At 44.1% G+C, this 15020-nt stretch overlaps 1 protein-coding gene across 1 annotated transcript in view; it reads left to right on the top strand.

The window, feature by feature from the left end:
- GPAM (glycerol-3-phosphate acyltransferase, mitochondrial) overlaps positions 1-15020 on the top strand; it is a 44665-nt gene that overhangs the window by 10673 nt on the left and 18972 nt on the right. The window contains exons 4-9 of the mRNA XM_075848943.1: positions 1203-1276; positions 6863-6976; positions 9718-9858; positions 12780-12879; positions 13233-13369; positions 13928-14027. Of these exons, the coding sequence (XP_075705058.1) occupies positions 1203-1276; positions 6863-6976; positions 9718-9858; positions 12780-12879; positions 13233-13369; positions 13928-14027 (666 nt within the window). The remainder of the gene's footprint in view (positions 1-1202; positions 1277-6862; positions 6977-9717; positions 9859-12779; positions 12880-13232; positions 13370-13927; positions 14028-15020) is intronic.

Here is a 15020-nt window from a genome sequence, read left to right on the forward strand (position 1 = left end):
AGCGATGTCAGGGAATTCCAGAGTCTCGGAGCAGAGCTGATACTAGCGGCTCTGTGTCCCGCGGGCCGCAGATGACAGCCCCAGGGGCCGCATGCGGGCCGCGTGCTTGAGACCCCTGCCCTATAGGATGGAATTTAGAATTTGTCCTGTACATTGAATAGAGAGTGAGAGGAGAGGACGTCAATGTACGGATCTGAGGGCAACTGCGATGTTCATAAAGAAAAGAACCGGGTGATATAAAAAGAAAAAAGGATTATTTGCATTGCTCGTTACTGGTCCATTATATATACACGTTGTGCTCTTATGTGGTGCATTATAGGGATGTCGAGATTAAAAGGCTTTATACTCGTGCAGCAGGATAGTGAGTGCAGCTCTGGAGTATAATACAGGATGTAACTCAGGATCAGTACAGGATAAGTAATGTAATGTATGTACACAGTGACTCCACCAGCAGAATAGTGAGTGCAGCTCTGGGGTATAATACAGGATGTAACTCAGGATCAGGACAGGATAAGTAATGTAATGTATGTACACAGTGACTCCACCAGCAGAATAGTGAGTGCAGCTCTGGGGTATAATACAGGATGTAACTCAGGATCACTACAGGATAAGTAATGTATGTACACAGTGACTCCAGCAGCAGAATAGTAAGTGCAGCTCTGGAGTATAATACAGGATATAACTCAGGATCAGTACAGGATAAGTAATGTAATGTATGTACACAGTGACTCCACCAGCAGAATAGTGAGTGCAGCTCTAGAGTATAATACAGGATATAACTCGGGATTAGTACAGGATAAGTAATGTAATGTATGTACACAGTGACTGCACCAGCAGAATAGTGAGTGCAGCTCTGGAGTATAATACATGATGTAACTCAGTATCAGTACAGGATAAGTAATGTAATGTATGTACACAGTGACTCCACCAGCAGAATAGTGAGTGCAGCTCTGGAGTATAATACAGGATGTAGCTCAGGATCAGTACATGATAAGTAATGTAATGTATGTACACAGTGACTCCACCAGCAGAATAGTAAGTGCAGCTCTGGAGTATAATACAGGATATAACTCGGGAGCAGTACAGGATACATAATGTATACTTACAAAGTGATTCAGCTTCTTATGTGATTGGTGATCAGATGTTGACATATGATGTGAACATATATAAATGTGGTGTAATTTCCTGTTATTTTGTTACAGGATAAGTTTTATAACCCCAGCATCCCATCATTGGGCCTACGCAATGTTATCTACATCAATGAGACCCACACGCGGTACGTTCCTTTGCACTGCGGCTCTTCACGTGACTGAAGTAGCGATAAGTAAAATTATTTTAGTCTGAGTCTGTAATTATTAATGCATAATCTATAATAAGGTTTTCATGTCTGGGATCCTGCTGTCCGGGGCCTTTGCGTGGCGGAGCGCGTAGTCTCTTCTGGAAATATAAACTATGCAAAGACTTTTTTAATGCGTTTGGCAGCCGGAGCTCCATTATTATTTTTTTATACAGATCTCTAAATCTCCTGCATAGACATAAATGTAAAGAGTAACTAATGTTTAAATTGTTTTTTTCCATACATCACTATCACAGAGTGAAGAGAAGAAACTTTGTATTATATGTTTCTCCACTTCTCAGACTCCTCTCCCCCTCCCCGCCTCCTGCTCTGATCATTCACTCTGAATTTACTAATAAATTCCCCAGAGGGATCAGGTAACGTCTGCCTCAGGACGTCTATGGAAAGGTGAGGAGGAGGGGAGCAGCTACAGAGAGATACACAGACGTCCAGAGATACTGCTGCTTCTAGTAAGTGTTCTATCTCACCCCAGTGCTGGATTCACAGATATACTGCTGTATAATCTCGTCCATGCTGCTGCTGTTTCTATGTGTGTGATAGAGATAAGGGAGCAGGATCTCCTCTTCTGTCTGTGCTGTGTATGGGAGACATCATAACAGCTACTCTCTGCCCCTCCTAGATCTGAGTTCAGGAAATTTTGACTAGTGATAAATGCAGAGTACATCTCATATAATGGCCAGAAATAGTCTTGTTACTCATGTACACAAACTATGGCTAATTCTGAAATATCACCTGAAACTATAGGTTCGCTTTAAAACATAACATTCTGTCTACCTGCAGTAACCACTAGGGGGAGCTTATTATTGAGTTCAATGAATAAATTGTATGCAATTAGCTCCCTCTAGTGGTGGCTGCACGACGACAGAATGTGTTTGTCTATGCAGGGGATTTGGAGCTCTGTATCAGAAAAATAGAGCTCTAACCCTTAAGATATTTTAATAAATGAATAAACACTGAATATTTGATCTAAAAATGCCCTGTTGATAGAAGGTGGAGATTCACTTTAGGGTGACTGCAGTCATCTCATCTGTGCAGAAAGGGGGAACATTTTATTCTCTTTTTTTTTTTTTTGGGGGGGGGGGGAAATCTGGAAATTCCAACATTTTAGAGATTTATTTGTGAATTGGTCATTAGGAGAACACAGGAGCAGTTATTATATGCCATGTAGATACATTATATCTACACAGACAAAGAGCGGTTGACTTTCTTTTTTTTTTTTTTTTTAGAAAATAATTTTTCCATATTTTTATTGTACTGATTTATTTTTTTTTTTTAGTTTTTTATTTTAGTCCTGAGATTTCTATATGTAAGTTCAGACCAGTTACGGAAGTCTTACGGAGTTTAAGGATAAGTTCACGCAGGGCGGATACACTGCGTAAAAGTACATTGCATGTCCGCCCTGGTGGCCGCGGGGAATTCCGGACGATAAAACCGCACCAAATTGTAGTGCGGTTTTTCGGCCGGAATGTCCGCTGCAGAAAACAAAAGCGAAAAAATAAATAAATAAACGCCCATACGTGCCCTCTGACAGACTGCAGGCCGGCAATGACGTTTCATCCCATGTGACCGCTGCAGCCTGTGATTGACTGTAGCGGTCACATGGTATGATACGTCATCCCTGGAGGCCTGCCTGGACGAAGAAGCACAGAATTCTGGATAAGTGTAAGATTTATTTATTTTTTTCTAAATTGAGATTTTTTTAAAATTTTTTTTGTTTGTTTTTTCCGCTTATCTACGCAGCGTGTGGCTGAGATTCGCTGCTACAGTATTATGCTGCTGGTTTTCCGCAACAAAATATGATTTGGAGTCTGAGTTCCCCAGATAAGACACATCGGCTTTTCTCATGGGGGGTTTTTGCGTTCCTGCCTGGACGTCTGTCGTTCTTCAGTCTCGTGTTGCGGTGTCACAGCGCGGTCCGCGCCTCTCTCGGAGTAAATGTATAGACGGTGACGTTCTCAGTAAATATTGACCTTTTCTTTGTTCCGTATACCGGACGTCACGCTGTTAATAATTACTTTTGACTTGAATCTTCATCTGAAGTTCATGTTTTTGATATTCTCACTTTGACCCCGAAAAAGGCGACAATATTGCAAAACGTTCTGTACAATGCAGTGATCCGGGTTACACGAGCGACGCGGATACATTGGGTTCTATATTAAATCATCTGTTGTTGCCGAGGTTTGATACTTTGTATATTTTATCACACACGCGACTCGTTCAGTGGATTTAGAAAATGAGGATTTTTGTAACATTTGGTCATTCAAAATGGGTCACGTTGTCCTTGAAGCCCCTTCAGAAAACCGTTGTCCGGTCAGATATAAGTAAAGCTCATTGTACAATGAAAAGTTCTGCCATTTTTAATTGCTCAATGCCTTGCCTTTTTCAAGATGTCTGCTTGCTGTTGGTGAATGAATGTGTTTGTTTATCACCCCCCCCCCCCCCCACAGTCCCCCTGTGTGGTAAGGTTGGCATTCAGCGTAGCTGCATGAATTATTCCTCATTTTTAGTTTTAGGGGGCTGCAATGACCCTTGTTTCCCAAGGTGAACCCGAGGACAGGAATTCCTGCAGCAAATTAATACCACCCATTATTATTTATATCTGCATGGTGGTATTATTTGGAAATTAAATTGCAATATTATGTGGGCTCTTAGAGAGTATTATTTGAATTCTGCATTTTATTTGGGCACTATATGGTGGTATTATCTTGGCACTATATGGCGATATTATGTGGGCTGTATATGACAGTATTCTCTTGGAACTATATGGTGGTATTATGTGGGCTGTGTATAGCAGTATTATATTGGCACTATATGTTGGTATTATGTGGGCTGTGTATAGCAGTATTATATTGGCACTATATGTTGGTATTATGTGGGCTGTGTATAGCAGTATTATATTGGCACTATATAGTGATATGATGTGGGCTGTGTATAGCAGTATTATATTGGCACTATATGGTGATATTATGTGGGCTGTATATGGCAGTATTATCTTGGCACTATATGGTGATATTATGTGGGCTGTATATGGCAGTATTATCTTGGCACTATATGGTGATATTATGTGGGCTGTATATGGCAGTATTATCTTGGCACTATATGATGGTATTATATGGGCTGTATATGGCAGTATTATCTTGGCACAATATGGTGATATTATGTGGGCTGTATATGACAGTATTATCTTGGCACTATATGGTGGTATTATATGGGCTGTATATGGCAGTATTATCTTGGCACAATATGGTGATATTATGTGGGCTGTATATGACAGTATTATCTTGGCACTATATGGTGGTATTATGTGGGCTGTATATGGCAGTGTTGTCACTATATGATGGTATTATGTGATCTGTATATGGCAGTATTATCTTGGCACTATATAGTGATATGATGTGGGCTGTGTATAGCAGTATTATCTTGGCACTATATGTTGGTATTATGTGGGCTGTGTATAGCAGTATTATATTGGCACTATATGGCAGTTTTTTGTGGGCTGACACTGAGAAAAACGGTCTAAAAATAGCAAGCAAGAGGGTGCCCTCTCCTGAGAAATAAAACCCCCTTATAACCTATCACAGGTAAGCGTTGGCCACTGACTGGTGCTGCAGGTTTATACGTTTACACAAGACCGACCTGACCTATTACATGTATATTGCATAAGAAAATCAAACACTGCAGCAGTGGAGACTGATAATACTCCTATAATCTCAGCACCGCCCGAATGTAGTGCAGGACCGCGTGGAGGAGTCGTGTTACCGTGGCGTCTGACAAGGGAGGGGGGGGGAATATATTCAGCAGCTGGAGATCAGGCCGTTCTTGAAGTTGATGTTAGAAGCAGGAAAATGGAGAAGTGTAAAAATCTGAACGACTGACGGTTCATCTCCAGAGAGGCCGGTCTGGTGGGGGAGTTCCCGGTCTTGTGGGGGGAGTTCCCGGTCTTGTGGGGGGAGTTCCCGGTCTTGTGGGGGGAGTTCCCGGTCTTGTGGGGGGAGTTCCCGGTCTTGTGGGGGGAGTTCCCGGTCTTGTGGGGGGAGTTCCCGGTCTTGTGGGGGGAGTTCCCGGTCTTGTGGGGGGAGTTCCCGGTCTTGTGGGGGGAGTTCCCGGTCTTGTGGGGGGAGTTCCCGGTCTTTTCCAATTATAATGTCCATGTAAATATCAGTCGTCACATCCCTGCACCTGCGTCTTAGGCCTCAATCACACGAGCGTATTTTTTATTCCTCCCGTAAATACGGGTCCTTGGTCACACGTATTCGACCAGTATTCCACCCGTACTTACGAACCCCTTTTTCTCTGCACTAATCGGCAGCCCCTTCTCTCTCTGTGCTGGATAGAGAGAAGGGGCAACCCTTTTGTTCCGAGTTTCCGCAGCGATTGAAAGTAAAAAGTTCATACGTACCGTTGTCTTGGTGACGCGTCCCTCTTGACATCCAGTCCGACCTCCCTGGATGACGCGGCAGTCCATGTGACCGCTGCAGCCTGTGATTGGCCTGTGATTGGCTGCAGCGGTCACATGGGATGAAACGGGAGTTCTGGGTAAGTATAAACTTTTAATACTATTAACTCCAGCGGTAGTCACTGTCCCGGGTGCTGAGAGTTACTGACGATCAGTTAAGTCTTTCAGCACCCTGGACAATGACTATCCCCTGACGTCGCCTATCAACGCTCCCGTAATTACTGGAGCCCCATAGACTTCTATGGGCCTGCCCGTTCCATAATTACGGCCTGAAATAGGACATGTTCTATATTTTTCAACGGCCCGGGCACCTTCCCGTAAGCAAACGGGAAGGTACCCGTGGCCAATAGAAGTCTATGGGCCCGTAATTACGGGCGTTTTTACGTTTGTGTGCATGAGGCCTTACCTGGTTCGGTGCATTTGCTCATGTGTATATTGTGACCCGACAGACACGACGTCACACTGGGCACATTTATAGAAGGGGTGTTTTTTTTTTTTTTTTATTTGTTTTTTTAGCCGGTTTCTCTAAAAAGGAAAGAATGGAAAAAAAATCTATAAAAATTCATTTTTTTTTTTTAATAACCCAAAATTCCAATATCACTTGTCACCACTGATGGATTATCGGACATTCTGAATGATGTATTTGTATATAATTTCCTTACTGTTACCATGGTGACGCTAAGCTGCAGCATCGGTGATGAGGACAACGCTAATCTGCAGCTCAACCGTCTTTAGGACGTCCGTCTGTACTTGACTATTCCTGTCTGGTAAATTCCCTATAATCCATGATGGGATTTATCTTGCATGCCGGATTAGCAGAATTTCCAGACTTTTATATTGATGCCGGATAAATGGAATTTCACGATTTCCCCATTCCGTTATTTTATAAATTACCCAACCTGATTGTTTTCATTCTGCGCCCTTTAGGGCCGGTGTCTTCTCCACCAGCGGGTGAGCGCTGGAGAGGCGTTCTGTGTTTTCTCCGTGGTCAGTGGGACAGATAACGATCGCGACTCTGACCTCGCTCATCGCCCTGTTTTCGTTCGCAGGCACCGCGGCTGGCTGGCTCGTCGCCTCTGTTATGTTCTCTTTGTCCAGGAGCGAGATGTCAACAAGAGCATGTTCTGTAGTAACATGGCGGAGACGGTGCTGAACCAGAGCAGGTCAGGACACGGGGGCGCTGGGCTAATGGTTAACGAGACCGCGGTGACCCGATGTTTGCAGGGTGGATATAAACACACACAATGTTCTGACATGTAGCAATAAGTTCACCGGGGTCTCCTCTGGTCAATGCTCCGAGGCAGCGATCTACGACCTGTATCTCTCCAGCAGCCAGGAAACTACAACTCCCAGCATGCTCATCTGTAAGTTGTAGTTTAACAACCGTTGGAATGCCACAAGATGCAGATCGCTGCCCCAAGGGTATGTTCACACAGCTTATTTTCGGCCGTTTTTCTTGCCGTAAACAGCTGAAAAATCTGCGTTCTGTTCCGATGGGGCGTTTTTTTACATGGCCGTTTTGAAAAACAGCCACAAAAAGAAGTGCATGTCCCTTCTTGGGCCGTTTTTGGAGCCGTTTTTCGTTGACTCAATAGAAAAATAGCTCCAAAAATGTCAGTGAAAAACGCGAATTGCTAAAAAAAAAAAGGCTGAAAATCGGGAGCGGTTTTCCCGTTTTTTATTAAGCGTGTGAACATACCCGAAGAGGTCACAAAATGTCAGCAAGAAAAAGACGGTAATGGTGTTTATGAAAATGTCTCACGTTTCATGAAGTCCCAAATTTCTAATATACTGTGTTTCAATTCATTCCCCATTTTCAAAATCCCTGATTGCTGTCAAATAATGGGAACATAAAGGCTGAATAGTAGTGCAAGCATAATTGTAACAGCTGAAGGTTTGTTACAATTGTATCTAGTCTAAATCGCCTGGACTGATACTTTTACCTGCACTGATGCATTGGAACAAACTAAGGACAAAGAGGTTTGAACTGGTGTATTTAGTTCCAAGGGGATTCTCAACACTGATACATTGTAACACATCAGCTGTGTGAGCAAGCTTAAGAGCAGGTGGATTTTCAGTCACATAAATGGAAATATTTTTTTCATATCCATTTTTTAGAGACTCAATATCCAAGCTAAGTTTAGTACTGCTCACACAGCTGAAGAGTTGTTACAATGTATCTGTGTTGAGCATCCCATTGTTGCTTCATCCATACATATCAGGACAGATTTGTGACATTTTACACACCCTGAAACAATGTATCAGTCCAGGCTGTTTAGCTCACAGAGGATTGTCTAGACTGAATACATTGTAACAAACCTTCAGCTGTGAGAAGGATTAGGTTAGAAGAGGTTTTCAGCATATATAAACCAGTATATTTTTATTCACTTATAGCAACTAGAGATCTTGAAAATGATGAGTTGAAACACAATCCAACCAAAAATCATCTTGCACTTTTCATTTCTTTATTTAGCGTTTTTTTTGTAATAAACCAGAAACATTATAAAATCTGTGACCACAATTTCACCGCAGCTACAGTATATTAGTAGAAGCGAATGGACACGGCGCTGGACATGTGACTTCCGCAATTCACTCCTACTGGCGTTCAATTTAAAGAGGCTGTGACCAGATTGATTGCCCGGTCTCCTACATAATGTGATCGCGCTGTAATGTAGGTAACCGTGGTTTTTATTTAGAAAAACGATCCCCAGTTATGACCTATTTTAGCTTTATGCTAATGAGTTTCTTAATGTCCAACTGGGCGTTGTGGAGAGAAGTGTATGACACTGACCAATCAGTGACCAATCAGCGTCATACACTTCTCTCCATTCATTTACACAGCACATAGTAATCTTACTATATCACTATGTGCAGCCACATACACTAACGTTACTGAAGTGTCCTGACAGTGAATAGACATTACCTCCAGCCAGGACGCGATGTCTATTCACAATCCTGACACTTCGCTAACGTGTGTGTGAGATTTACAGCAAGGCAAGCGTAATCTCGTTTTCATGACGGTTTATAGCGTAATCTCGCGAGATTACGCTTGCCTTGCTGTAAATCTCACACAAACGTTAGCGAAGTGTCAGGATTGTGAATAGACATCGCGTCCTGGCTGGAGGTGATGTCTATTCACTGTCAGGACATTTCAGTAACGTTAATGTGTGTGTATGTGACTGCACATAGTGATCTAATAAGATCAGTATGTGCTGTGTAAATGAATGAAGAGAATAGTATGACACTGATTGGTCAACGTGATACACTTTTCTCCACAACGCCCACTTTGTCAAAAGTAAAACACGCCCAGTTGTCCCTTAAAGTTATTAGCCTAAAGCTAAAATACGTCAAAAATAATCGGTTTCCTAAATAAAAAACACTCCTGTAATCTACATTACAGCGCCGATCACATTATGTACGAGAGGCCACTTATAATGTGGTGACAGAGACATTTTGTCCGGTGGCCGCTCCTCCTGTATCTTCCGGCCTTTTGGTTGGTCAGTGCAGGGACCGCTGCCGCTCCTCCTGTGGCGTCGTCCGCTGCTGCTCTTGTTTCAGGCGCTCGGGACGTGACGGGTAATAATCATAGCGTCCCCGGCCCTGGGATCTGGTCTCCAGAATTATGGCGTCCGGCTCCCGCTCCAGTTACTTTATAAACCGCACACGCCGTAGAGTGTGCGCAGGTCACAGCCGGTGATGGGGTCACCACTTTCTGCCCTCCGTGGGCCGCACAGCGTCGTCTTCATGACATTTTCGTTATAAGATTTGGAGACGTCTTGACCCGGCGTGCCGTCCCCTTGCTTTATGGACCTTGCGCCGTCTTTTTGTTGTATTTATTAATAGACATTATATCCTTTTTATACTTTTATATCCTCCTTATTCTTGGTTGATGTGATTTTTCCAGAGTATTGAAAGCCATTGAAGAAATCGCCGCCGAGAACAATCCCACCAGAACTGCAGACCCCAAGTCTTCCAACAAGGTCAAGAGAAAAGCCAAGAAAATTCTGCAGGAAATGGTTGCGTGTATTTCACCAGCGATGATCAGGTGGGTGTACGCGTCTCCTTACAGGTTGTGATGGAGTATGTTTAAAGTGTAGCTCCACGTTCTCACTAGCTCTTATACTCTAGTCACATCCAAATCTGCACTTAGAGTTCTGTTGACTTGCCTCCTGTTATCCGTCAGTAGACACGAACTTCATCTTAGATGTAATGCATTGTGGCATTTTTCTTTCTGCAGCACGCTACTGATCAGTTTGTTGTAAACACTACATCTCCTACAATGCACTACAGCATAATATGTTCTGTATGGATTCTGAGCTGGATATAGTAGCACGGTTGTCTTCTCTGCAGGGTTTGGGGGGGGGGGGGGGGGTTAAGGTTTGATTATTTTCCGTTCTCTTTTCGTAAAATCCCACTGTGACTTGTATAACTGAAGTTTCATTGCGTTTTCGGGATATTGATTTTTATATTTACTATTGAGAAATTCTTCAGTCTAAATTCTTAATGTGCTTTAATTGCCTTCTGGCCCCAGATCACATTTTAAGGATCCCTCCAGAGTAGATTTCCCAGCAGACATGAGGCCGTGGTAATAATCACATCAGGATTGTTCTTTATCTGTGTGAGGTCAGGATATTTCCTGCCAAAAACTGGAGCAGATCCCATCCGAGGAAAGCAGGGGCGAAAAACCTAAACTTTTAGGATTTTCTACTTTCCTCTTGTGGATTCTGCCAGGTTTACTCCTTTTGCTCTGGTGGGATCTGCTGGGTTTCCTCCTTTGCTCGCTCTGGTGGGATCTGCCGGCTTTCCTCCTTTTGCTCTGGTGGGATCTGTTGGGTTTCCTCCTTTTGCTCTGGTGGGATCTGCCGGGTTTCCTCCTTTTTGCTCTGGTGGGATCTGTTGGGTTTCCTCCTTTTGCTCTGGTGGGATCTGCCGGGTTTACTCCTTTTGCTCTGGTGGGATCTGTTGGGTTTACTCCTTTTGCTCTGGTGGGATCTGCCGGGTTTACTCCTTTTGCTCTGGTGGGATCTGCCGGGTTTCCTCCTTTTGCTCTGGTGGGATCTGTTGGGTTTCCTCCTTTTGCTCTGGTGGGATCTGTTGGATTTATTCCTAAGATTAGTTCATATCTTCAGTATTAGGCCTCATTTACACGAGCGTAATATACGCGCGTGCTTTTCACGCGTGTCGTATGCACCTATATTACTCTATGGGGCAGTGCAGACGAAGCGTGAATTTTGCGCAGCGCGAGTGCGTTGCGTAAAACTCACGACATGTTCTATAATCGTGCGTTTTTCGCGCATCACGCACCCATTGAAGTCAATGGGTGCGTGAAAACCACGAAGGTCGCACGGAAGCACTTCCGTGCGAACTGCGTGATTCGCGCAAGAGCTGTCAAACTGAATGTAAACACAAAAGCACCATGAGCGAACCGAACTTTACCGGGTTCGGCCGAACTCGTTTTGACCGAACCCGTCAGGAGACAGTCACTGTCCAGGGTGCTGAAAAAGTTAAACTGGTTTAGCACCCTGGACAGTGACTTCCGATTCCAATATACGTGAACGTGTAAAAAAAAAAAAAGTTCTGGCTTACCGATAACTCCCGGCTTCTTCCTCCAGTCTGACCTCCCGGGATGACAATTCAGTCCAAGTGACAGCTGCAGCCAATCACAGGCCAAGCACAGGCTGCAGCCAATCACAAGCCAAGCACAGGCTGCAGCGGTCACATGGACTGCCGCGTCATCCAGGGAGGTGGAGCCAGATGTCAAGAGAGGCGCGTCACCAAGGACGCGTCACCAAGGCAACGGCCGGGAAGTTCTCGGTAAGTACGAACCTCCTTTTTTTTTTTTTTTTTTTTTAAACGGGTTACTCGATATGGTGATCGGAATGCACTGTCGAGGGTGCTGAAAGAGTTACTGCTGATCAGTTAACTCTTTCAGCACCATGGACAGTGACTGACGTCGACTAGCCTCATCTCTATGATGGCGGCTGCGCGAAAATTACGTCATGTCGGTCATTAAGATATATAATGTGTAGGTTTTTGGTTTTTATATAATTTATGGGCAATAAAATTTATTTAATGCAGAATAATGATTTATTTTTATTTTTTTACTTCTTTATTTTATTTTTTACATTTTGTTTTTAGTCCCACAGAGGGATAACTTTTATTTACAACTCTGTTTTCTTATAATGTATTAGCATACTCCTGTATACTAATACATTATACTGTGTCACTATGACAACACTTAGTGTCCCCTATCTGCAGGAAAACTGAGCAGACGGCTCTGGGGTTCTGTCTAGGTCCGCAGGGCTGACTGCAGAGGGTTCCCTCAGTCTTCGTTCGCATCACCGGTTTTCCGGTGACGTGATCGAAGAGAAGAGTCCCCTTTGATCATGTCGCGGTCACGGACCGCAGTTATCAAACGATTAAACAGATGGGGTCAAAACGTTTTCCGGTCCCAGCTGTACTCACTCTGCTTCTCTAAGTTCAGGAGATGCTAGTTACAGATCTTTTTTTTAGAGGTTTAGCACCCCCGGGAGCGCTCATCAGCCTGGTCCACAGCAACGCCAACATATGGTGGGTGGTCGTCCAGGAGACGTTGGAATGATTGGCTTATTCCCACCCCCCACAGTAGGAGCTTCCATCCCCCTTTGCGGTGCTGTAGTAATATCTTGGTAGTGCAGGTTCGCTTGCGGTTGATGGGTGTTGTAGGTGGGTAGTACACGTTTATTTCCCCTCAATGCCAGTTGATGGGGCGGGCCCTTCCTGGTGTGATGTCAGAGCTGTGCTGTGTGCTCTGAGCCTATCAGATGCCTCCCCCTGCTGCTCCTCCTCCTTTCATGATGTTGAATGAGGAGCTGCAGCTGCATCCCCCTCCTCTCCCTCTCCTTTTCTTGCTGACCAAATGACCATCTGTGTATGTTCCACACGTCACATAGTTGACTCTGCTGTGTTATCTTCCCCCCTCTACAGACTGACTGGTTGGGTTCTCCTGAAACTCTTCAATGGCTTCTTCTGGAATATTCAGATCCACAAGGGTCAGATGGAGATGGTGAAGAAAGCTGCCACCGAGGTACCTGTAGCTGTAGACCTCCCTGAAAGCGACGTAGTGTTATCTGTATCAGTATTGCGCCATATTCATGATGCCCGGTTCTGTGGTCATGAGTCTGGCGGATTTTTTTGCTGCAGTGGTTACGCATCATGTGACTGTTATTACGGCAATATTCTGCATGGGATTATGGTTTATAAATGTTGCTCCGGTTGACGTTCGCCGTTTTGAGGAATATTGCAACAGGGGCGATTTATATTTTTAAAGGTATTAAATTTTTTGGTATGATTGATCTGATAGGACCTAGTGTATCTTGGGTAACTCTACCTGTCGATACCCGCTGATCATGTGACTGACCCCCGTTTCTCTTCCCGTAGATGAAGGCTCCTCTCATCTTCCTTCCTGTTCATAAGTCTCACATTGATTACCTGCTGCTCACGTTCGTGTTGTTCTGCCACAACATCAAAGCCCCGCACATCGCTGCCGGAAACAACCTGAACATCCCTATTTTCAGGTAAGTCTCCTTTAAGAAGCTGCTCCCATCACACCCCCAAGTTTGGGTAAGGAGAAATTCCTCTATTGAAGTCCCAGAATTGTTCCTGCATGTGAAGGCTTGAAATATTCCACACAGCCCATTTATAACCATGTAGAAGAACAGGTTATTGGGCGACAACCACTCTACTCTGACTGTGTCAGTCTTCACTGTTCTGCATTATATTCATGGATCAGGCAGCTCAGGCTGGAGCGAGATATAGGCCTGTCTCACATAGGGAGCGCTGCACTGTGTGGAATTGCACTAAAAAGTGACTATAAATAATAATGTGGATACAAAACGGAACATAAACCCTGTGATTATAAAGGGTGACTGTGCGGCATGTGCCGGGAATAGATCTTCAGTTCAGCAAAGTCAAGGTACTTACAAGGAATTAGGTCACCTCGTATTTTTAGACCAGGACATTGACCTATATTCTATCAGTTTACCCTTGGATGATGAAATGGGAATGTTCTCCTGGTACTACTACCCCCAGCGTCTGCACTTCCCTCTGACCACTCGTTTCTTCTTATTTCTCAGCACATTAATTCACCTGTTGGGCGGATTCTTTATTCGGCGAAAACTGGACGAGACCCCAGATGGCAAGAAAGACGTTCTGTACCGCACCCTGCTCCACGGGGTATGTGCTCCACGTATCATGTTCCCTCCACTATATACAGAGATATTAATAGTCTGATCTCACAGCGGTGATAGATACTCCGTGTACTGCAGCTACGGAGTGTAAATACACGGCTCATCAGACAGTATCACACATGATAGGATTAGATACACAGCTCAGCAGACAGTATCACACATGATCGGCTTAGATACACAGCTCAGCAGACCGTATCAGACATGATCGGATTAGATACTGTGGCTCAGTAGACAGTATCACACATGTTAGGATTAGATACACAGCTCAGCAGACAGTATCACACATAATAGGATTAGATACAGCGGCTCAGAAGACAGTATCACACATGATGGGATTAGATACACGGCTCAGCAGACAGTATCACACATGATGGGATTAGATACACGGCTCAGCAGACAGTATCACACATGATGGGATTAGATACACAGCTCAGCAGACAGTATCAGACATGATCGGATTACATACTGTGGCTCAGTAGACAGTATCACACATGTTAGGATTAGATACACAGCTCAGCAGACAGTATCACACATAATAGGATTAGATACAGTGGCTCAGAAGACAGTATCACACATGATCGGGTTAGATACACAGCTCATAAGACAGTATCACACATGATGGGATTAGATACACGGCTCAGCAGACAGTATCACACATGATGGGATTAGATACACGGCTCAGCAGACAGTATCACACATGATGGGATTAGATACACGGCTCAGCAGACAGTATCAGACATGATCGGATTACATACTGTGGCTCAGTAGACAGTATCACACATAATAGGATTAGATACAGCGGCTCAGGAGACAGTATCACACATGATCGGGTTAGATAGCACAGCAGACCGTATCACACGTTTTGAGCTTAGATACATCGGCTCTGTAAATGACAATTCCACTTATTCATTAGGGGTTTCTTCAGAAATGATCTTGCAGCGCCTCCCAGTCTATTATTATGCATATAACTTCATGACCA

The sequence above is a fragment of the Rhinoderma darwinii genome, unplaced genomic scaffold, assembly GCF_050947455.1.
Source record: "Rhinoderma darwinii isolate aRhiDar2 unplaced genomic scaffold, aRhiDar2.hap1 Scaffold_559, whole genome shotgun sequence".
Classification (NCBI taxonomy): Eukaryota; Metazoa; Chordata; class Amphibia; order Anura; family Rhinodermatidae; genus Rhinoderma; species Rhinoderma darwinii.